General features: G+C 32.9%; 1 protein-coding gene across 5 annotated transcripts; it reads left to right on the forward strand.

The window, feature by feature from the left end:
* Nucleotides 1–5056: 5056 nt before the first annotated feature.
* Nucleotides 5057–25438, forward strand: LOC123918503 (nodulin homeobox-like). Of its 5 annotated transcripts, none has more exons than XM_045970569.1 (19): nt 5057–5203; nt 7126–7262; nt 11058–11103; nt 11214–11339; nt 11420–11578; nt 11876–11968; nt 12068–12196; nt 12594–12812; nt 17936–18061; nt 18389–18484; nt 20719–20877; nt 21110–21401; nt 21506–21631; nt 21714–21783; nt 23204–23267; nt 23623–24222; nt 24303–24334; nt 24452–24555; nt 24639–25438. In XM_045970569.1, the coding sequence occupies exons 3-19, from the start codon at nt 11062–11064 to the stop codon at nt 24920–24922; spliced, it is 2721 nt and encodes a 906-aa protein (XP_045826525.1). In that variant the 5' UTR covers nt 5057–5203; nt 7126–7262; nt 11058–11061; the 3' UTR covers nt 24923–25438. The 5 variants fall into 5 exon arrangements, with proteins under 5 accessions (XP_045826525.1, XP_045826527.1, XP_045826529.1 ...); XM_045970571.1 differs by having other exon boundaries at nt 5063–5203; nt 11061–11103; XM_045970573.1 differs by having other exon boundaries at nt 5084–5203; nt 11876–11959.

Consider the following 25438-nt stretch of genomic DNA (forward strand, 5'->3'; position numbering starts at 1 on the left):
GTCAACGGATCCTGACTCTATATATATATATATATATATATATATATATATTCAAATCATGTTATTATATTCATAATGTAAAAAATATCAGCACAATTTTATTAACATAATAATAAACACATTAAAATATCAATAATTTTTCTTTTTTACACATTTAACCAATTTTTTTTTACATAATGAGTCATACAAGTTGCTGTTTCCATGAATAGAAACATACAAATATAATTTACAAGAAATCAAAAAATACAATAACAATATTAATTGTTTCTCCCAACTTTGCCTTGAACATATATCTTGATAAAGCAAGCAGTTGAAGTTGCATCCATATGGTTTTCCTTCTTTATCTTTTACAATTTTAATACGTCTGCAAATAAAATAAATAAAAAGAGTAAAAAAACACATGAGTTATATACTAATAAATAACAAGAATTCTATATTTGAGAAGAAGAAGAAGACACGACTTTTATATATGTAAATGACTACACTAACATAAGATTGGAAAATAGATCTTAAAGTATACTAGTAATAATGATGGAATGACTATGGGGTTGCTTTGTATTCTTTTAATCATACAAAAGGCACAGTATAGAGAGATAAAGAATGAACTGAACATCTCTCACTTGGATTCTTAAAATTCTCCGAAGACTGTGAATGTTGAAATCGTTCAATAATAGTGAATATAGTGATGATATCAACAAACATGAGTTGAATTTACATTGAGATAAAATAGTTTCAAAAAGAAAGTTAAAGAGAAGAGTTGAGTTGCAAGCATAATGATACGTTGGTTTTTTTTTTTGACGCAATGATATGTTGGTTTGAAATGGATCAAATAATGGTTTATTTAAAATTGGTTTGGAGGCACAGTTACTAAACCTCATCGTGTGAAAAATCATGAACATAGAGATTATCCAATTAGAAAATGTAACCGCCCACTATGAATAAAACATGATTTTCATGAAATAGAGAATATTATCCCATGATTCCATAAACCCAAAAAAATAGCTATTTATAGTTTTTTTTTTTTCCACTCAACCTTTATAGTATATGCGGTTATACTTATACACCTAATTTTTGCAACAAATGGGGGGTTTTTGGGCAACTTTTTATTTCCGCATTTATCTACTCTTTTTTTTTTGAAAAAAATAGTTTTTCACTTTAATAAATTTTTTTTAAGAAAAATATGTTTATGCATATATTTTTATTAAAAAAAATATATTTGGTAAAATGATATTTATTTCATAATTTTTTTTATAATATATATTTATTTCATAAAGTTAATAAGAACCAAATTAAAGCATAAAATAAACATAGGGACAATGCAATTTTTTTTTAATGCAATTAAACTTATTAATAATAGTAATAGTATTTTTCCTTTAAAAAAATAATAGTAATAGTATTTTTTTTTTGTTGTATAGTAATAGTATTTTTAGTCATTAGACTACTTGACAAAAAATAAATAATACTAGTAGTATTTATAAGTTGTTTTTGTAGAAAAATATTTTTGTGTTGATTATAAAAAAAAAGGTCACGCAATGATTACATTATGTTAAACAAACAATAAAAAATTCTGCAATTTTTTTTTTGATGTGGAATAATTCTCAAGCAATAAAAAAAATTGTTATGATAAAAAAATAATATTATTAGACACGTGCCTATTGATAAAAAAATAATTAATTTTTTTTTCTGCTTAAAAAAAAATTAAGCGGTTAATTGTTGCACAAAGTTGTTGCCAAATAGTAGATCCATTTTATGATTTGTTGGGATAAGTTTATTTATCTCAGCGAGAACACTATTGTTGGGAAAAAATTATTTACGCCAGCTACATGTAAACTTTGTTGCTAAAACCTTTTATTTGCGAACATCATTTATATTGTTGGAAAAATGTCGCTGCAAAAGCTTCTTATTCTTGTAGTATCATCATATCATTTTTCCTATTTGTGTTTTTATTTTAATTTTTTCATTTATAATTATAGTTAATAATCATTTTAAAGCAAACAACTTTAAATAATTACTCTTTTAAAATATTTTCATTTATTTAACATAATTATTTGTAAAATTAATTTAACACTTATTAAGAAAGAAAATATCATATTTCTTGGTATTCATTTTTTAGAATTTAATTAAATGATTCATTTATAGTAATTATTGTGAAAAAACAGCTTCTAAAACAAAATAGAAAATAAAATGACCAAACAACTTTAGCTTTATTTTTAAAGTTCTTCTTTTTAACTTTAAGTTTAAAGTAGCTTTTATTGCAAAAAAAAGCTAGGCCAAACGGTACCTTAGTGGTAAATGCAATAAGAAGTTAACTAAAAGGTTAAAAGTTCAAATCCTGATGTGTCACATTTATTAAATGATGTGGCAAAACATGCATGTGTAAAAAATCTTTACACTAACAGTGCACACAATCAAACTCTTAAGATGAATAAACAAAAATTAAAGACTAAAATAATTAAATTGTTAAACAAATTATATTTTAAGGTCTTAATAATAATATTTTTTTTTTAAATAATTTAGAACGTCATACGCAAATTGTTTAAAAAAAGCAAGGACGAAAAATACAAACGGAAAATTTAGAGGACTAAAGTTCAAAGATTTTTTTTTATTTTTTATATAGGAAATGGAAATAAATTTTGATATATTTAAATAACCAAAAACATATTTAAACAAGAATAAAATGTGTTTTTCATCTTGTAATATTAGCGAATTTGAGTTTTAAAATTAAACTCACATAATTGTGAGATCACAAGTTCTAACACAACATTCAGCCTAACAATTTTGATATTTTTTACCAATTAAACTAGAACTTACGTGATATTTGATTTTAGTCTTTAATGTAACCATACCACACAAAAACGCTTGACCAAAATATTGAAGAAGAAAAAAACACATATTACCCTTTAAACTATTGGGTCATGTAGTGCACATGTTAAGATTCTAAATATAGAAAATTGCATTTAATGTTAGAAAAAAATTTAATGTTTAAAAAGTTAAATGCACAAATTTCAATATATTATTTCTACTTTTGCTTCGTTAACATGTGCCTTTGGTGCACATGTTAACATTTTCCTAAACTATTATAGTACTATGAAGACAGTCTTTAACGAATTTAAATAGTAAATTTTTAATAAAATTTTATGAAAATACGTAAAATCAATGCATTCGAGATTGAAATGTTTAATTTTTTAAATATATACTCCCTTCGTCCCAAATTATAAGGGAAAAAGTGCCATTTTTTTTGTCCCAAATTATAAGAGAAAAAATCATTTTCAAGAATGTTTTTTCCTTATTTTCATAAAATTAAATGCAAATTGCATTTAATTTCTTCTCTCTCTCATTCTCTCAATAAACAACAACCAATAAAAATTGTTTTTACATCTTCCTATGCAACTTATTCCAATGAAAACTTACAAAAATATACTTCAAATTCTCATGTTTTACTTTTACTTAATAAATGTGATTTTTTTATTTTTTCTTATAATTTGGGACGGAGGGAGTATATTTTTAATTGAAATCCTTAGACCATCTCCAATGGTGTAGTACCTATTAGGTACTCATGGTACTTATTAGGTACTACCATTGGAGCACAACACATTTTAGTACTTAATAGGTACCAATTCTAATATAAGAACTCTCTCTCTCTTCTTTTTATGGGACCAAAATATTGAAGAAGAAAAAAACACATATTACCCTTTAAACTATTGGGTCATGTAGTGCACATGTTAAGATTCTAAATATAGAAAATTGCATTTAATGTTAGAAAAAAATTTAATGTTTAAAAAGTTAAATGCACAAATTTCAATATATTATTTCTACTTTTGCTTCGTTAACATGTGCCTTTGGTGCACATGTTAACATTTTCCTAAACTATTATAGTACTATGAAGACAGTCTTTAACGAATTTAAATAGTAAATTTTTAATAAAATTTTATGAAAATACGTAAAATCAATGCATTCGAGATTGAAATGTTTAATTTTTTAAATATATACTCCCTTCGTCCCAAATTATAAGGGAAAAAGTGCCATTTTTTTTGTCCCAAATTATAAGAGAAAAAATCATTTTCAAGAATGTTTTTTCCTTATTTTCATAAAATTAAATGCAAATTGCATTTAATTTCTTCTCTCTCTCATTCTCTCAATAAACAACAACCAATAAAAATTGTTTTTACATCTTCCTATGCAACTTATTCCAATGAAAACTTACAAAAATATACTTCAAATTCTCATGTTTTACTTTTACTTAATAAATGTGATTTTTTTATTTTTTCTTATAATTTGGGACGGAGGGAGTATATTTTTAATTGAAATCCTTAGACCATCTCCAATGGTGTAGTACCTATTAGGTACTCATGGTACTTATTAGGTACTACCATTGGAGCACAACACATTTTAGTACTTAATAGGTACCAATTCTAATATAAGAACTCTCTCTCTCTTCTTTTTATGGGACCCACTTTATTTAATATATTCAAAAAATAAAAAAATCACAACTTTTAAATTGGCATAAAAATTTAATGTCAACCATATATAGACGTTGGTAGTCATTGTTTGTTCTTTTTACCGTTGGAAAAAAAATAAATACTCCTATCATATAAATCAAAACCAAATTGAAGGATTCTACTCCTCTCAAAATTACCATTTTATTAATTATTTTAAATTATTTTTTAATTATGTAATTCTTAAAATTTGACAATATTATTTTAAATTAAATTTCGAATTTTAATTAATTTTTCGAATTATAAAAAAAATAGACCATACTAATTTTGTAATTTTATCATTAATTCAATCAATTTATATTATAAAATAGATAATTAAATATATTGTAATGATGTGAAGTTATTGATGGGACCCATTTTAGAACTTTTTAAGAAATGCTCCATCGGAGGGGTTGAGTACCTATTAGGTACTATTATTAAAAAAATAATAAATTGATGATGTGTCCATGTGAGACCATTTAAGTACTAAAAAATGTAGTGCTCTATTGTGAATGCTCTTAGAAGGTGTCACGAGACACGTCAGCAAACACCATATAAACTACACTAACTAACGTTTTAAAATTTCTTCCTTTAAACTGTTATTTTATTTTATTTTTGACAAATAAAAATCTATTCTTTCACGGTTTCACCCTCTCCACTCCACAGTTCACCCCCCCCTTACCCCGTCGCCATCGACACCGCAACTCTTCAAATTATGCGCTTCAAAGGTACTATTTCTAATTCTGCGTTCTACTTTTCTATAATTCTATGCTCATTGCTATTTCTCATTCTTAAAAATCAATCATGCATGAACAGATTCATTCTACTTACTTTACTTCTTTTATCATCTCAACATCAATATTTCATCCACAAATCCATACCTATAACTTCATAGGTAATCTAGTTTTCTTTTAACTCTCAATCGGTTGAACTGAGATTTAGAACAATTCAATTGAACTCCCACTGAAATCGATTTTTTGAATTTTTTTAATTTTAATTTTAGTATCTAAAAATGGCATTTAGATGTGAATTAGTGTAATTAATAATAATAGCAGTATTTGAAAATACCCTCATTGTTTTTTTTTTTTTTTTTTGTAAATTATAATTATAATAAATAAAGTGTAAGTGTGTAAGTGCTTGATAGAATTTACATGGCTCAGAATAGAATATAGTCGAAAATTGAAACTTGAAAGAATCAGGCTTTTGGTGTAAATTGTTGTTGACATGTTTAGGGTGAATGTATAAGTTGTCAAATGTCGCCTCAAATCTCACCTCAAATCTCAATGCGTTTAAGAAGGAAACGTTAGAAAGTAATGCGTGTCTGTAGTGTCAACAACCGGGGGACAAAAGAGTGTGAATAAGTAGAGGTTGCAAAGCTAGGGAGAATTTTTCTACATGATAGGGCCAAGATATATATTAGGATGGTTTATTTTTTTTATAGGAAGTTCATTTGGATGGGTGGGATGGAAGAGAACGGAAGAAGCAAGGAACCGGTTAATTTTCAAGCTCACATTGAGGGCAGGGGCACAATAATGAAGGGATTGAAGGAAACCCGAGCTGTTCATCTGGGTAGCATTTTTGCCAACATTTTGTTCCCCACCCTCCACAAAGGCTGTGCTGTAGAAAGAAAAACAGTTAAGATAGGAGACATTTGTAAGAGAATTTTATTCCCTTTAAATTTCTCTTGTGTTCCCAAATGTGTATATGTTTATTATTCTCCCCCGAGGGTGAAACATCAAATACAAGGAATGGCTATTATCAGTACTCTTTCCAATCATTTTCTATCCTAAAAAATTGTCAGTAAATTTATAAAGATATGCTTTTTGGGTCCCTGATATGAGGGATACTTTCTCTCACGTCAACAATTTCATAATTATCAAGGTGATATCTAATTACATACTATGCTGTTTATTATATACAATACAACAACAACAACCAATCCTTATCCCACTAAGTGGGATTGTCAACATGGATCAAACGACCATAATGTTCTATCATATGCCATATTTCTATCCAACTCATTAATCTCTAGATCTTTCTTAATAGTTTCTCTTATAGTTTTTCTAGGTCTTCCTCTGCCTCTAGTGATTTGACTACCCTCCATCTAATCTATTCTCCTTACTACATAATCTATAAAGTCTTCTCTCTACATGCCCAAACCACATAAGCCTAGTTTCCACCATCTTTTCTATTATAAGTGCTACCCCAACTATATATCTAATGTTGTCCTTTCTAATCCTATCTCGTCTAGTCTTAGCATACATCCAACACAACATCCTCATAATTATATATCAAATGTCATCAAAACAATAAGTATATTCATAAAATATTTAAATGTCATCAATTGCTATACCCATTGAAAATATATGGACAATTATTTATTACCGACATATTTAAGGAAACTATGAATGGAAAGTTAAATATAATTGAACAAATTAAGAATGAAATTTTGTTCTATGCTGACATGTGGTACTACCTAAGACTAAGAGAGTTAAAGTTATTATACTTAATTTACGCATGAATAGTGCATATGGTATAGTTATGTCCTATGAGTATATATTGAAGTTGTTAAGGTAAAGTAGTAAACTGATTTATTTTTATGGCTTATTTTTTCTCAAGAACCTGATGTAAAGTTATTTTAACTCGACAGCTGAAATTTGTTATATTTGTTAAATGAGCCGAACCTGAGGTTTCACATGTTCAAGTCATTACATACATACATGGGGGTATATCTAGTGATCATGAGATATAACAAGACTTATTCTTGAGACGATACAACTACACATGGTAATTTTTTTAATTTCTCATATTTAAATATACCCTTGACTGTCTATTTACGTTGTATGGTCAAAATTAACTCTTCTCATGAGAGCATGCTCTTACATGATACACTTCATTACAGAGGAAGCTTATTTGATGGAAGTCTGAGAAGAGTTAATTTTGACTATAAATGGATGGTATGCAAGTAAATATAGGCTTGGCCATCCATGCGTCATTGCATGATCAAGAGTAATTCATCTCATGCGTGTGTGTGACATGGCTCCTATATACTCCCTCCGGCCTTATTTATAAGCAAAATTTGTTGCTTCACACATATTAAGAATTGTGTTATATTTACTAAATATCCTTTACTATACTAATTATAACATTAAATTTGTATAGGGACTGTGCTCTCATCTTAGGAAATAGGAGAATTAATTAGGGGTATATTTGGAAGAATGATATTAAATAGAGTTGAATTTGGTGACTAATGTTTATATTTGAGGCCAAGAAATTATGATGATTTTTGCTTATAAATAAGGTTGGAGGGAGTATATATGTAATTATGTGTCAATAGTAATATAAATAAATACAATGTGTTAATTTAATGTTAACATTTCATTTATTTTTGGTCTGATCAAATTATCTTTATATTAATTATTATATGTGAGAAAAGTTTATTGAATCATAAATACAAACTGAGCTCATTAAGCATAAAGGCTCGAGTAATGCAAGCCTGGGTGTTCTACTCAGTTTGAGCAACATGTGAGCTTGAGATGATTGGAGCTCAAGCCTAGAAATTGAGCTTTAGTCTCATTGAGTTGACTAGGTTTGTTCATTTTAACTCTACTATATCTGGTTGTGCATTGTCACTAAGTTTGTGGCTTATTATGGTGCATAATATGGGTAGAGGTGCAATATGACATTTTGAGTGATTTGCAACATGATGGCGATGGACTTTAGATGGAATGGAATTTGTACTTAGATTATGAGGAGCATTTACTATAACTATGCATTTAGAGAAAATTGAACTTCAATATTTTTTAGGTGGAAATCTCTATCATTAGACTGCTATGAGGTGACTTTTTTTGCGGCTTCTCTTTGGTGTTCACGGTTGTACACGGATTATTTTTAAAAGTCTCTTTGGGTAGATATGGACAATGATCGGTGAATTATTTTATATTTATATTTTTTTTTTGCCTTTTTCAACTGCTTTATCAAGGACGACTTTTCCCCCTTCCCATTGTTATTTTAGGTTTTCTTGTATTTTGTTTAAATAAAATCTTTAAAATGTGACTAGAGGCTGCTTGTATGTTGCAGACACCTAAAAAACTAAACCATGATTTGTCATACTAGTATACATGACAACAATAAGCATCTTTTCCCAATAAATGTAAATTCAATTACATGGAGAAAATGACGACCTAATGTCTGCGTTATGTTGATATACATAGTTGATTTAATGTAGCCTAAAAGTCTAGCCTACTAAAATGCGTCACCGGTTAAGTATAACGCGGCACATGGAACATAAAGATAGAAAAGTGATTTTTTGCACATCTTTATGAAACACGTCACTTTATATCTCCGATTACGTGGAAGAATCTTAGTGTAGGTGTATTGAAAAAAAAGGCGAGATCAGCTGCAGTCAAATGGTAAAACCCGTGTGCGGGCATATGGTAAAACCCGTGTGCAGGCATATGGTAAAACCCGTGTGTGGGTATGTAATTGTCAAGATATTGGCTAATCCAAGACTCGATACAACCTTTGCATCAGTTATGCCCTTTTAGACTAGCCCCTCTATCTCCGCTACCCCCCCCCCCCCCCCCCCCCCCCCCTCTCTCTCTCTCTCTCTCTCTCTCTCTCCACCCGTGTGTGTTGCATCGGTTTCAAAACAACGCAGGCAGATACTGCACGAACGAGTAGCTAATTTATGGCACCCAGGTCAGTATTACATTTTGTTGGCGACCGAGTTTCAAACGATGTACAATACCTAGGGTTTACTTTCTTCTTTTTTTCCAATCTGAATTGTGAGCTTTCGTGATTTGGTTTGTGTGACCTAAATTTTGGTTTTATGGTATTGAATTAAGAAATAGTGGTAAGAAATATGAGTACATTCCTTTCATTCTTCTTGTATGATCTTCTTTTATTGTTAAGAAAATAAGATATTTTTCATAATCTGCTTGGTTAGGAAACTCTAGAGCCAACATAAATGCATGCCAGCGATTGTTAAAACATTAGTCGCGCAGTCTTCTAGGTGGTTTTGCCAAAAAATAAAATAAATGACGATGCTACTGGTTCTGCAAAAATTGTATTTTTAATTGGTTAAATGTATGTGCACCATACTTAACTGATTACCCACAAGGGGGACATGGCAGCATCACGTAGCAGAATTTCAGTGATGATGACAAATAGGAATTTTTTTGTAGTACTAGACATGTCCAATTTCTTCTCATACTAAATATTATTTTACTTATTGTGTTAAAATTTGTAATAACCTTATCATAAAAGGCACTTAAATAAATGAAAAATATCTTGAGAGTGTATGTATTGTTGACTTTTCCTTGAAGGAGTTGGGATGATTTGACATCTAATATAGTATGCTACCTTTAATCTTCTTATATGCATATATCACTGATATGCAGATCGAAGGGAAGTGAATATTTCTAAAGCAATAAAGGGTGATGTTTTTAATGGTTTTATTGTCTGTTGTAGCAGTTATAAATCTCAAACATTGATACAGGGCCCTCTATTTGTATATCCTACACCTTTGGGTAATGGGAGAGTTTTTGCAACCTATTGGTTAATTTGAACCAACATTTTAGCTGCACATTCCATGGTTAGGTTACTCATTAAAAGAAAAGTAGTGAGTGTGTAACATTTTTTCTTTCGGAGTACCAGTAGTTTAAACTTTGAAGGTGGAAAAGTGTACTTGGTCGGATATAGACACCATTTTCTGATGCTATTTTGTTGCTAGGTAAGTCATGTGTTTCATGCCCAAAAACCTTTGGACTGAAGTTCAATCCTCAATGTCAGAATTACATGTAGTGCATATCTGATGCTTTCTAGAAAGGAGGCTAACTCTTCTTTGACTGTGCACGACACACAATTAAAAAGTGCTCAAAAGCTTGTGCTTTTATTTCACAATAAAATATTTGATCATTCTTGATGATACCTTCTGTTGTTCTCTGTGTGGCTCTGACATAAACTCATTGAACTCAATCAGAAGGAAGTAAAAGCGAAAAGAGATTTTATGGAATTGAACCCTCAATCCCTAGTTCTGTAACAATACAATACAGGAACAGATGTCAAGGATGGAAATTACAGAAATGGTTGTCATGGAGCAACAGTCATAATAGTTTAAGGTGTTAGGTGATGACAGATGAGTGGTTTTGGTCTCGAAATGTTGATAATGCACAGGTCGAGACATCTTTTGTGAAGAAAACTGTGCTTTTAATTAGAAGAGTGGGTGTAACAAGGGTTTAACCCTAGACCACTTGTTCATTAAGGCTTTGATACCATATCTAGAACCAACTATCTCAAAAGCTCGTGAATGGTTTTAAAGTATCTTAACAATGGTATTTCCGTATTGGTACCCAAGTGTCTGAGAGACCTAGTAATTCTCCTATTAGAGCCCTACTTATATCTTCTGATGTATTGTAGATCTACTATCATAAACGCTGTTTCTCTTTTCAATGTTAAAAGTAACGATTATCTCATGCTTACTCATGCATACTGGATCATTGATCACCTGTGCTATGTATGCATGCCTCAACATTTTCTGATCTATTTTGCTGATCTATTTTTGTCTTCGTAATAATTTAGAAGAATGATGATTGCTAAGGAAGAACCATCTGGCAGCGGTAAACAGGCAAGTAGTAACCACTTGAATGTGACTAGGATCCATGATACTATTTTTTTACGACATCAACTGTTTTAATGACAGGAATTTGAATAAGTTCCATTTATTTGTTTGAGCAGACGTTAAACTTGATGCCAGCAGTACAGGAATTGCACAAACTCAACTCTCAGGACCTTTGTAGATTATTAAAGGATGCTGGCAATTTTTCTGTTCGCTACCGTACTGGAAAAGGAGTGCTGCTGGAGGTTGTCTCATTCTTAGCATCTTGATTTTATTTTATTTATTTTTATCAGACTGTTCTTTCTAATTATATTTGTGTACACAGATTGATATGGACAAGCTTGCAAGATCTCTTCCATTGCATCTTACTACAATACTAATTTTTTCTAGTAGAGATGACGTTGTGTTCAGATATGTGTCGTGTGGTATTCGTCTGTTGCATTCCTTGTGTGATTTATCCCCCCGCCTTCCTAAATTTGATCAGGTCAACAGTAGTAATCCTTATGATCTTGTTTACATTTATTGTATTTTGCTTCTTGTGGTGTTTGTGCTCGTTTGCTTTTATTTATGTAATAGGCATGTTATCTTAAAGTTGAATAGTATTGAAATTCCTCAAAAAAAATTGAATTATATCTTTTGTGTATTAAATAATGGTCCACTAACCATCAACTGACTCTTGATGTTAATGGTATTAGATATTGATGATCTTTTGTGCTAAAGCATACAAATTTATTTTGCAAAATAATAGATTCTGATTTCTGCGTGTGGAATATAATTACAGATTTTTCTACATGATGTGAAAGTGGTGGAACAGATGATTGATTTGGTTTTCTACATGCTTATTATTCTTGGTACCTACAGACAGGTATTCCAGGTATTCTTCAGTTCTTATCTCTGCAGTTTAATATATTGACTTTATCTGTACCCTAGTTCTGTACTGTTTATCTGAATTGAGTTTGCGCTCATGCTGCAGGAAGATCATGCTTTTAAATTCAAGTACCTTTCGCATTCTGCACTCGTAGCATGCAGCTTACATCTATTGACAGGGTTTATATCGACACAGTTTCAAGATATTGCCAATGTTTTGCTTGCACACCCAAAGGTACAAGTTCACCTGTACTTACTGCTTTAGTTGCTAGATTTAAAACTACTATTGTTAGTATACATTAGACATGGCTGGTCGAAAATGATTTTCATAATATATTAATATTAATCATTTACATTATTTAAAACCTTTTTACGGGTAACTATTGAAAATCATTTTACTTGTCTCTCACATGTGATGAAATATAAAAAGGGACACAATACTTATACCGGCATATAGAATTGTTTTCCAGTCAGTTAATTATTTTTCTTATATTTCTTTGATAGGCAATTTTTTTTTTTCCAGTCAGTTAATTATCTTTCTTATATTATCTCTGCTCTCATGACACAAATCAATGTTATTATATAATACGTCACATCTATACTATAGCTAATTATGAACCTTTCTGTGATAGGTTGACTTATTTATGGATGTAGCTTTTGGATCTGTTCGTGTGGTTGTTAGGTGTCTTGAGATTACATTGATAGCTTGCTACAAAGATTCTGCCATGGAATCAAATCTTTCGTCCGAACAAGTAGCTTACTTTCTCTGCCAGCAATGTGAGGCTTCTCTACAGTTTATTCAGTCATTGTGCCAGCAGAAATTGTTTAAGGAGCGCCTGCTCAATAATAAGGTTTTCCAAACTAGACTTCTTTAAAAATTTGGAGTAGATTATGTCTTTAAATTTGTGTATCAAAATCTAGAGCAATACGCCGGTTTAAATCAAAATCAATCTTTATACTAACAAATAACTTTTCACGGGATGACTTTGCCATGAAATCCTGTTGGATTAAATGTTCTGTTATATAGGTCTATAAATTTACATTGATCCAAAATTGTTTTATACTCCATTAGATATACCAACTACTGCTCTAATATGTACTTTGTAAATATATAAGAGTTGCATAGTTTAGAATGATCAACTTGCATTACACAAAGGGGATGTACAAATATCAATAAAAGATAAAATCTCTCAAAATATAGAAAAATAATAATCTAAGGAAACTGTTATTAATGATATTGTTAAGAAGTCCCACATCGGTTGCGAGATGACTTGAATACATGCTTATAAAGTAGAGGCAGTCCTCACCTTACAAGCCGATTTTGTACGGTTGAGTTAGGTCCAACTCTCAATCCTAAGAGATATTAAATAGAGAGGATAATTGTAATTATTACTATAATCATCACTCCCCCTCAAGTTGGAGCCTATATATCATATGCATCCAATTTGTTACATATTGAGGTCCCCGTAGATATTTGGTGATGATTGGCCAACTGATTATTGGAGCTCCTTGAAGAGGTTTTAATGATGATGTCTGAAATGATATTTTCTCTGATAAAGTGGAAATCAACTTCTCTGTGTTTAATTCTCTCATGAAAGACGAGGTTTGAAGAAAGATACAATGCCTACTAATCATCACACAAATGTTCCATAGGATCTAATTCATAACATTTCACTCTTGAAATAAGTGTTTCAATCATAAAAGTTCAGAAGTAGAGTAGTGTGGGTCATAGCACGATACTCTATCTCACTTGACCTCACAACAATTTGCTTCTTGCTTTTCCATGAAATTAAATTGCTCCAATCTGAGCACAACAACATGAAGGAGACCTCCTATCACTTGCCCAACTTGCATCTGAATATCCAACTCTGGAAATCCAACAATATTGGTATGACCTCATTTTGTATAAACAAACCATTTCCTAGGTGACCTTTTAATATACCTTAAGATCTGAACCACTGCATTCTAATGGCTATCATAAGGTGAGTTTAGAAATTGACACAAGGTGAGTGTAGAATTTGAATAACAACACTGACAACAAACAAGATATCTTGTTTGGTTATAGTGCGATAATTCAATTTTCCTACTAATCTCTTTTATCAGTATGGGTCAAGCTATGTCTCTCCCTGATTTGGTAGAAGTTTTACATCAGGCATCCCCGTCTCCTCCAAGATGTCAAGAACATATTTTCTCTGAGAAATAACAATGTCCGTCTTTGACTGAGCTACTTCAATCCCAAGAAAATAACACATACGACCTAAATTTTGTTCAAGAAATATCTAAAAAATGGTGTTTTGGGTCTTAATACCTTATGAGTGTCTAAAGATAAATAAGTTTGTTTACCGATGAGTGTCTAAAGAATACAAAATGATCTCTCACAACGAATCATGTCAAACTGCTGAATAACTTTGCTAAATTTTCCATACCAAACTTGAGGTGATAGACCATATGAGGATTTTTGCAACCTACAAACAAGGTCAGACTCCCCTTGAGCAACAAAGCCTGGTGGTTGATCATATAGGTCTCCTCAACTAAGTCTTCATGCAAAAAGGCATTTTTAATATAAAGTTGATACAAAGGCCAATATTCCATGGAAACTATTGACAAGAAAAAGAGAACAAATGCCATTTTTGCTACCTCACCTGTCCATCAGGGCCTACTTTAATAGCAAAGACCCACTGACAACTGGACTTAAAAGCAGCCATTTTATCAATCATTGTCTGTCGCCATCCTAGATGTGATAATGCTTCTTGGACATTCTTAGGAATAAAGATAGAGGATATAGCAGAAACAAAAACATAATGGACAAGAGGCAATATGTAATATCTCAAAAAGTTATAAATAGGATGTGGATTAGAAGTAGACTGTTTACCTTTACGAGCAGCAATAGGTAAGTCGATAGAAAGGTTAGATGGGACCGCAATGGGAGAAGGGATTTGAACAAGAGCTGAATCACTGGAGCCAGTAAGAGCGGTCTCTGGAGCTTTAACATGCCGATGCTCATAAGTAATACCAAAACGGAAATTTTTTGGATCACCATGTGATTGTGGAGAACTGCGAGTAGGAACAAATGTGTTAAGATGGGGTAATATCTGTTGGTGATGCAAAGAAGAGTGTATCCTCAAAAAACGTGACATCTGCAGAGACATAAAAACCATGTGTAGATGAAGAATAACACTTTTACCCCCTTTGAACTCTAGAATACCCAAGAAACACACTTAACAGCTCACACGTACAATTTATCATGACTAGGGAAAGAACATGAACAAAACAAGTGGAGCCAAACACTCGAGGGACAACATACAGGGCGTCCCTAAGAAACAAGAGATCGTGAGGAATCTCATTATTCAATACTGAGGATGACATGCGGTTTATCAAATAACATGTAGTGAGAATAGCATCCCCCCAACATTTAAAAGGTGCATTAGCATTGGTCAATAAGGTACGAGCACTGTCAACTCGATGGAAGTGTTTTCATTTAGAAACATCATTTTGTGGCAATGTGTGCGGACAACTGGACTAATGTATGATGCCATGAGGAGTTATGAAGGAGTTGCATGGTGAGTAAAAGTATTCTTTGGCATTGTCACTTCGCAAAATTCCAAACATTTTATCTCTGAACAAAAGGTCTGGAAGGCTCCAAATAATTTTGAATGGTTCTTCAAGAGAGTTATCCAAGTGTTTCTCAAGAAATTATCGATTAAAGTGACATAATACCTGTATCCTAAAATATAAGGCATGCGACCAGGGCCCCAAACATAAAAATGGATAAATATCAAAGGGAGACATGGATCTTTGATTAGCACTTTTGGGAAAAGGCACCCCAAAGTGTTTGCCAAGTTGACATGAGTCACAATCCAAAGCCTTTAGATATGAAAGACGAGGAACCAAAACTTTTAACTTATCCAAACATAGATGACCGAGACAGTTATGAATGATATTTGGAGATGCAGAAAGTGGATGGACGATGTTGAAGTTGATATAGTCCCCGCAATTTAGATAATTTTATAATCGATTTTCCCATACTCCGGTCTTGCATAAAGAAAGGGTCAGAAGTAAATGTTATGGAATGGTTGAGACTTGAGAGAGCAAATAAGTTTACTAATTGAAATCAAGTCGAAAGGACAACAGGATACAAATAACATTATAATCCAAGGATAGAGATGGTAGTGGTGAAACGTGACCAAGCCTTAGAGCCATTAGCAAGGGTAATGTTGTGAGGTAGTTTGGGAGGTGACAAGCTAGAGATAAAAGAGGGATTACCAACTAGATTAGAAGCACCAAATTCTGAAATCCTTGATCCCACAGTGATATAGTAGAATTACCAAAATGAGCCAAGGTGGTTCAAGATGAAACCTGTTGATCAACAATCAAGCAATGAACCAAAAGACCAGGTGCAAACAGCCGTAGAAAACATTCTAACAAACAACAAGAGACACACAACTGCAGATACACACAACGGAAGGAAAAACTGAATCAGCAGACCTTAGGATGCAATCACAATGACAGAAGACCAAAACATTGCAACAACCTCATGGGTGCGTTCACAATCACAACAATAAAAACATATACAAATCAAAGAAACCTCAAGAACAGACCTTAAATGTGGGACCCACAAACTGGAAGTGGTCCCAACAAAACCAGAAAGGGCTGTGAGTTAGACAAAAACTGGCGATGATGAAAACAAGTGGCTGATGGGCGGTCGCATGCGCCGGAAGTCTGCCGCCGCGTGTGAGGGTATGTGAACTGGTCTCTGATAGCGAGGATTTTGGTGGTGACAGATCAGTGGCCTCCTCCAGTGCCAATGGTGAGGTGTGTGTTGCCTGATGTGGCGGCGACAGCCCTGGAGAGTGTTTTGGTACCAGACGATAGTATCCCTTGGACACCCAAAGCCCAATGACAAAAAACTATGATTTTGAACCTTGCTTTGGATACCAAATTAAATAGTTCAGAATAATCAACTTGCACAAAAAGTATGTACAAATATATATAGACACACACACAAAAGAGGATCTCTAAGGAAACTGTATCAACGACATTAAATAGAGAGAATAATTATAATTATGACCAAACCATCAGTGGCTCAGACCGATTACATGATCCCGGTCCAAACCATCAGACCAGCCCGGTTTGAACTGGTTATTACATCTATGTTTTTGTTGTCCCTCGTTTTTTGAAATTGGCGATGTAAGATCAATATGATAGATAATAATCATTCAACCATTAGATAGATAAAAGTTACATTGCACGCTATAAATATATACCGGAAGATAAGTATATCGAGTCTTACCCTATTATCGATTGATCCCCTTTATAGATATTGAAAATGTATACAATAGAAAGCCCAGTTGGATCCTTTGTCCTTTCCAAATCTCAATATATTATAGTAAAATCCAATTGCTCCATAAATTAATCATGAGGAGTTCCTCCTGTAATAGAAGTGAATCAAGTGTTCTAAATATACTTTCCTCAGGTAAGGGAGTCATTATACGTTTATATTCAAGCTATCATTTTTTTTCCAACAGTGGTTATAAATCGACCCTAGGGAGGTCTACAAGCTCATTTCTGTACCCTTATTTTTGTGAGAAGAGCAAAGCCTACTTTCCTCTCCAACTTAAACACTTTTAGGTTTGCAAATCTATTTTCATCTCAGCCATTTCCTCGTGCTTATCTAGAATATCACTTTCCATAAAATGCTTGACATTCTGCGATCCCGACTCTTGTCCTTATTATTTTTATTGTCCTGTTGAAAGCTGATCAATCAACTAAGTTAAAGGTTGCACGCCAATAAGGATGTATAATCAAGGGGAGAAGTGGGAGTTCGATGAACTGGTGTCTGGCTACTTGCAATTTAGAAACTATGAAAGATGAATAGAGGATTAATATCATTCTATGTATTTGGTTGGTTGGTGCAATGAATTACCCTTTATAAATGCATATATGAATTATATTTATGTTTTCTTTTTGGTCACAGGAACTATGTGAAAAGGGAGGCATTCTTTTCCTTGCTCAATCTATCTTGAAGTTAAACATTCAATCATCTTTTCCATCTAGGATTGTGGCTGGAATTTCAAGGCTGAAATCCAAAATACTATCCATTGTGAGTCATGTGAAACATCTTACACATATGCCTGATTTTGAATTTAATCAACTACATAATTTGTTCAAATTGGAGGGTAAGTCTTGGCACAACTGTTAGGTTGCTGCCATGTTACCTGGTTGTCACATATTCTTGTTATGGAAATAGTCTTCTGTCATGGGGGTTAAGGCCGCATGTTTTTTTTACCTTCCCTAGACATCATGATGGTGGGAACTATGTGCATCTAGCGGCCTTCTTTTTCTTTCTTTTTTTCCCCTTTTCTTTTTTCCTATTTTTCCAAATGATGCATTATGAACGAATAACACTGTCACTACTTTCTTTTTGCAGCTGCTGAGTTTGTGTGAAGCAGAAAACATTTCTTATCTTGATCAAGTAGCCACCTCAGCACAAAGTTTAGATTTGGCTAAGTCTGTTGCGTCGGAGGTTAGTTTTCAGCTTATAATGCAACTTCATTAAATATAACAGTCTCCGGTGTTTGTGTGATTTTGGTGATGGAAATTGTTGCATGAAATAGTTCAACTTTGTTTGGATTTTTGACCGCATCCTTAATTTCATTATTGTTGAATGAGAGAAAATAGAGGCATAATGTTGTGAAACTTTGTTCAACTACACAACGAGGTCGAGTTTATATAGGCTCAAGGCAAAAAATACAAAATAAATATAGGAGATATCATTCCAATTTGCATGATATGATATTCTTTACGATAAATACAAAGTTCATATGCACCTAGGTTGTTACAAATGATCATTTAAGTTGATAAAGCTCGCGGTGATGTCTCCTGATGCGATTGTCTCCCTGATGAAATGTCAATCTATCTCAATATGTTTGGTCCTCTCATGGAAAACAGGATTTGAGGCAATATGCAATGCTGTTTTAGTATCACATATTACTATATTAGCGTCATTGACATATTCTCTCCAAATTGTAAGTTCACAAGTCACTAATTCCATGATCTTGTATTCGGGTAATTTAAGAACTGGTTTACCGATGCAAACAAATTTCTGGATGGGGTGACAGTGAGATAGTTCAATTTTCCAACCAATCTTCTAACTCTCCTTGATATTGACAACATCTTCTCACAACTAGGTATAAGTTTGACGTTTAGATCCATAGGATTGTCAACTGGTTTGACATTCAATAATCTTGACTCTTGAAGAATATCTATAGCATATTTTCTTTCTGAAATCACTGCATCATCCTTAGAGTGAGCTACCTCGATACCCAATAAATAATGGACCTTGCCGAGGTCTTTAGTCTGAAATTGATGAGAGATGTCTGGTTTCAACTAGAGTATGCTATGTTCATCTCCACCGGTTATAACCACATCATCCATATAAACAATTAGATAGATACATCCTTTGTTCGAATAGCGATAGAAAACAGAGTGGTCAACAACCTCAGTGCAAATCGTACCAAACAATTAGATAGGTACATCTCTTGAGGAGGAGATCTTAATGGTGGAAGACAATCCTTGTGAACATCTGGAGATCTCCATAGTTCTAAAGATTCTCCTCCTAATTCTAGGATTGAAATTTATGAGGACACAAAAATATTTAATGCTGAACCAATTACAGTTGGTGTTTCTCGTAAATTTCCAAGTTTTCGCAAACTGAAGGTGAAAGAGTGGCCTGGGAACAAGTCCTACATGATATTCTAAGATACTCTAAGATTAGAAATCTGATCCCAGGAGATAAACCAAGATATTCTAACACAAAATCAAGTTATTATGAGATATTATTTTATGATTAAGAAGACGACTCAGGGATGTTGGAGACAACTCTGGTGATAATGGGCCAATGGACCTTAAAAAAAGTGGAAATGGGGTTGCATTATCATATATTGGGCCATAAGTTCATTTTCCGATCCAAAAGGAACAAGGGGAAGCTGAAGTCACAAAGAAAAAATAATTCTTCTATTTGCATTAGGTCATTATACTTCAAACAGTGGGATCCTGGTACAATTGTTTTTCTGCAGTGCATTTGTTTCACCTTGAGGACATGGTGAATTTCAGAGGGGGAATATTGATAGACCCATTATTATTAATAGGCCAACATAATGACGTATTCGGGGAAACTAGCTGAAAAGATGGGGGCATGAGAAGTATGAAGTGGGAAATTGTGGGTGCTGGGTGTAGGGACGGTTCTTATCTTAGTAAGGGGTTTCTCTCTTCTTGAGAGTGCCATTATCATTTGTGTGGCTTTCTCCATCCACTTTATTTCTTTGTAGTTCCTTACAATTGTTTTGTAATAGGGATTTATTTCTCTGGTTTGGCTATTTCAGTATCAAAATAATCTAGTACTCCCTCCGGTCCTTTTTATAAGGAACACTTAGGGCAAAAAATTTGGTCCTTTTTATAAGAAACTTTGACCAATTTTCAAATGTTTTAAAGGTTCAATTTCACTTATGCCCTTATTTATTATGAGAGAGAATTTAAAAATAAGTAAGTTAGTTGAATAAAGAGTAATTAAATAAGGGTATACATGGAATAAATTAAAATTTATAAGAGTATTAAATGAAAATAACTATGTTAAATGTGCTTCATTGGTCTGTGTGATTTTTTCAAAGTGTTCCTTATAATAAGGACCGGAGGGAGTATTTCCTATTCATATTTTGGTTCCTATCAGTTCCAAATTCTAGTATTGTTTTCATGATGCAGGTTTTCAACTTGTTGAAGACTGCTTTTGGAAGAAATCCCAGGCATCTCACCACTACTGATAGAAGATACCCAATTGGGCTTTTACAGCTTAATGCAATGCGTCTAGCTGACATTTTCTCTGATGATACATACTTTCGTTCTTACATAACAGATTATTTTGTAAGTTATCATTATGTGAATATCAAGGATAACTTGCTTTACTGTTTTGGAGTTCATTCTCATTCTGTCTCTGAAATGATTTTTGTTGGTGATTATTTTTATGAGAAAATTAATTAACGACCCTTCGTTTTTCTGATTGATTACAGTTGATGCATTATCTGCATTTTCTTTGATTTGTCAAATGTTTATTCAGCTTTACGAATTTGATTGGATCCTTTCCATGTGATTCCAGACTAATGTTCTGACAGCAATAATATCACTCTCCCATGTGGATTTTTTATCCTCTTGGTGTTCGTCTGATCTCTCAGAAACAGAGGAGGATGCAAGTATTGAATATGATTTATTTGCTACAGTTGGATGGATTTTGGATAATAGTTCGTCAATGGATATACAAAATCCAACAGTCTTGGAATTGAAGATGACGCGTAACATCATGCCTTCTACATCTTATGCACATAACAGGACATCATTACTTGTCAAGGTTATTGCAAACCTTCAATGTTTTGTTCCCGACTGTTGTGAAGGTTGGTTTTTTGCCAATGCTTGCTAATGTTTACTTGATTGTTTGACAGCTGTATATATTTCCTCAAATAATTTACCATTTTATAATTTTAAATTTACTACTCAGAAAAGGAGAGGAACCATTTCATTCAAAAGGTCCTGGAGTGCCTGCAAATGGACCTATCTAATTTGCTGCCTGGGTTTTCTTTCGAATCTGATGCTCCTAAAGCTGCTACTGTTAGCAAGAACCTACGTAATGATTGTTATAAAAAGTAATTTTGAATTATCAGCAATATATTCCTACTTTCTTCTTACAAGTATTTTTTTTTTTGTAGGCTCTTTGTTAAGTCATGCAGAGTCTTTGATGCCAAACTTTTTAAACGAGGAGGATGTCCAACTTCTAAGGTAACTTCTCCCTCTTTTAGTTCTCTTTGTAGTGTTTACTGTAGTAGCCTAATATAGAGCAGTTATTTTGATGGTAAATTGTGTGTCAGCCACATATTATATATAAAATTTTAACCGTAACTACTTTGTAACTAACTTTGTGATTGGAATAGTCTGTTTTCATTATTCTACAACAGAGTACACTTACATCTTTATATAGGTTTTGCTTAACCAATGCTTAGTGTATGTTAGAACTAACAGCTTAACTAACTCTTAAACTACACCCATTGGCGTAGTTTTACAACAGCTTACTATATACTCTTATAAAATGGACAAATTATTATTATATATAACATTGGCAGATGTTTTAACAAGTTTTCAAGCATGGTCCGGAACATAGGTTCATGGTTATGAGTTAGGTAGTTATGTAGTAAATGTTTGGTGGGAAAAAAGAGAGGTTGTCATAGGCACCAGAGGAAGTTGGGAAAACTTCATCGTTCATATATATTTTTTTTCCGTATCACTGTTGGACGGCCTGTATATGTTTGGAGGATAGGATGGGAATCATTGAAAATACATAATGTTGAAGTTATGAGTGTTAGAAAAAAGGAGCAAAGAAATGATAAGAACGTTGAATATAAAAGTTGTGAAATATTATTGATAATGATTTGATACCAAGACTAAATAAGTAGGAAAATTAGGAAACAGATCATGATAATAACCAAGTAATATAGAAACTAATCGGAGGAGTCATTCTATGATTAGAAACTAATCCTATGATATGAGATTAACTAAGATACTCTAACTCTAAGTTTAACACAATATTCAAACACTCAATAACAAGAGAGGTCACACTTTTGGCAGTGTGATTTTGTAGTCATGGGAAATGAGTTGAGGTGGTTATAAAGAGAGTGAGGGGGTAGTCATGAGACCATGAATATTTTGGAGAAGGTCGGGGCAAGCATTATGCTTGAGGGAGGAGTTCATCTTTTATTTTCTTATTAGCAGTCTTTGCATTCTTTCTGTTTTTCTTCTCTGTTTACAGTTTTGTCTTCTGAGTGTAAGGAGCATAGCTCCATATATTTTCTAATACATATATCTAGTTCCTACAAAATTGGTATTAAAGCTCAGAACTAAGGTCCTTGGAGTTTCTGGTGTTTTAAAAAATGGAAGTTAGATGACAAGATTGGAATATTGAAAATTGATTCTATTTTTTTATGGAGAAAAAGATACTTACTGGTGGTTGATTTATATTGAGAAGCACTTTGATGCCGTGGAAACTTCAGAGGAGGACTTTGTTCAAACCTTGTTTGAAATTGAAAAATGCTAGCAAGACACTGTCTAAAAATACTATCTCTAATACATTCTTTCCTATTGGTTGTAAAATCATATTTTATTTTACTGTGTTCTAAAAACTTGTATATTTTAAATTTTCTTGCAGGGTATTTTTTCGCGAAATACAAACACAATTTACTTCTTCTGGCTCTGAGGAAAATCCTGTTCAAGTAAATCTTTTTCTTTGTTTCTAGTCTATTTTCTTAAAAACTTTTTGCTTCTGTTATGCTGGAGAAATTCAGGATAGTAAATTTGAGGAAATCATTATCATGGGACAAGTTTTCTAAACTCAAACAAACATTATTAAGCATGATCAAAGTTTTTATAATAGTTGTGATTTATGATACTTATTGTGCCAATGGAAATATAATTAAAAGTAATTTATCTTCGGAACTAGGCAACACCTTTAAATATTAAAGATCAAAGCAAGTGAATCCTCAAATTGTGCTATTTGGTGACTTAGTTTTAGGCTTTTAGCTTGTCATTTATGTAATGGCTTGAACAAAAAGGTTTGCTTTCCTTTAGGTGGATCAGAGTCTAGGGGTCCGCTCATCGTTTCTACAAGTAAAAGAACCTGCTGAACTCGATACAAAGGTTGGTAACTTGAAGGAGGGAATGTCTGAGAATTCTGCATTTCCAAGCATAGATCAGCATGTTGGAGGTAAAGGTGCGACTAATAAGTCTGTGTTAAGAGGAACAAGAGATATGGACAAGGATGCTCAGAACGCTGAATCAAGTGGTTCAGATACTAGTTCTGCAAAAGGAAATAATGTCCTTAATAATGCAAATAACGGTGAGTCAAAATCAATGGAGCGTCTCAGCAAAGTTGTAGTTGATGAAACTCTAGAGGATCAAAAGGTTAAATCTCTACAAAGAAGAAAACGAAAGAGAACTACAATGAATGATAAAACGGCAGAATTGATGGAGAGTTCACTCTTGGATGAGCCAGATATGCAGCAAAATGAGCTAGAGAACGAAAAGGTTGGACCTCTACAAAAGAGAAAACGACGAACTATAATGAATGATAAAATGGTGGAATTGATGGAGAGGGCGCTTTTGGATGAACCAGATATGCAGCGAAATGCAGCTTCACTTCAATCATGGGCTGATAAATTAAGTCAACATGTATGTAAATTTAGCTAAACCGACAATTAATATTTTGACACATTTTCTTTTCTAAGACATTCCTGCTTTATATTTTCCAGGGTGAAGTTACCCCCTCTCAGCTTAAAAATTGGTTAGATTACACCCTCTTCTCACTTTAAATATTTATTTGCAATTTCTGGCCATTGGTATGTCAATATATTTTATAGCCAATTTCATTTGTCGTGGAATTTCATGTTTGCTATATCAGGTTAAACAACCGAAAAGCTAAGCTAGCCCGCACCAAGGATGGTTCCGTGCCAGATAAGCAAAAAGGGCCAGTAAGAGTGTCCTCTGACTCACCTGACAATCTTGGTGAGCAAGAAAAGATCTTAATCTCACAAGAATAACTTCCGGTGATAATTGTGAACCTTAGCTTGCTGAATTTGTTGATGCAGGTCTTCTAGATATTGTTCGTCAGCATGCTGTGATTGTAAACGTGCGAGGAGAGGAGATAGGCAAAGGAAGGGTAGTTCAGGTGAATGGCAAGTGGTATGGGAAGAAATTGGAGGAATTAGGGGCCTATGTTATGGATGTTTATGAGCTACATGCTGATAAAGGGATGAAGTTACCCTTCCCGTCAGAAGCTACTGGTACTACATTTGCAGAGGCTGAAAAAAAGTTAGGTGCCATGAGAGTGTTATGGGATTCGCGCAGAATTCTTGTACTGCAGTCTGAATGAGCTCAAAGGCTCAATGATGGCTGCCTGCTAGCTTCAAGGTATTACAAATACCAGCAGTTACCCCCATACAAACAACTTTCGTGAAATGTTAAAAAACATTAACTTAAAAACAAATTTAACTATGAAAAATTACAAAAATTGGTTTAATTAATTGAAAATTAGTTTGATAATGGTTTTTTGGGAATTGGATTCTTTGCGGTAAACTTACGCATTAATCAATCCTGACCATTGATTTGACCATTGATTTGAGATTAGACAGGTCAAATTATACACTTAGTAAAATAATGTTAAGCAATCTCTGCCATCAATTTGAGATCGGACAATCAAGATCTATAATTGCGTAGCAAGGAAATCCAAATCCGACTTACCAATGTCCAAAGTATTGCTCTATGTGTAAATTGATTGATTGAAGTTTGATTAAAGCAACATTTAAGATATACTTAGTTCAAACTGTGTACTAATGCATTTTCTGAATATTACAATTTGATATATGTATTTTCTGAATATTTTTTTGAA

This window comes from Trifolium pratense, linkage group LG3, assembly GCF_020283565.1.
Source record: "Trifolium pratense cultivar HEN17-A07 linkage group LG3, ARS_RC_1.1, whole genome shotgun sequence".
NCBI classification, from domain to species: Eukaryota; Viridiplantae; Streptophyta; class Magnoliopsida; order Fabales; family Fabaceae; genus Trifolium; species Trifolium pratense.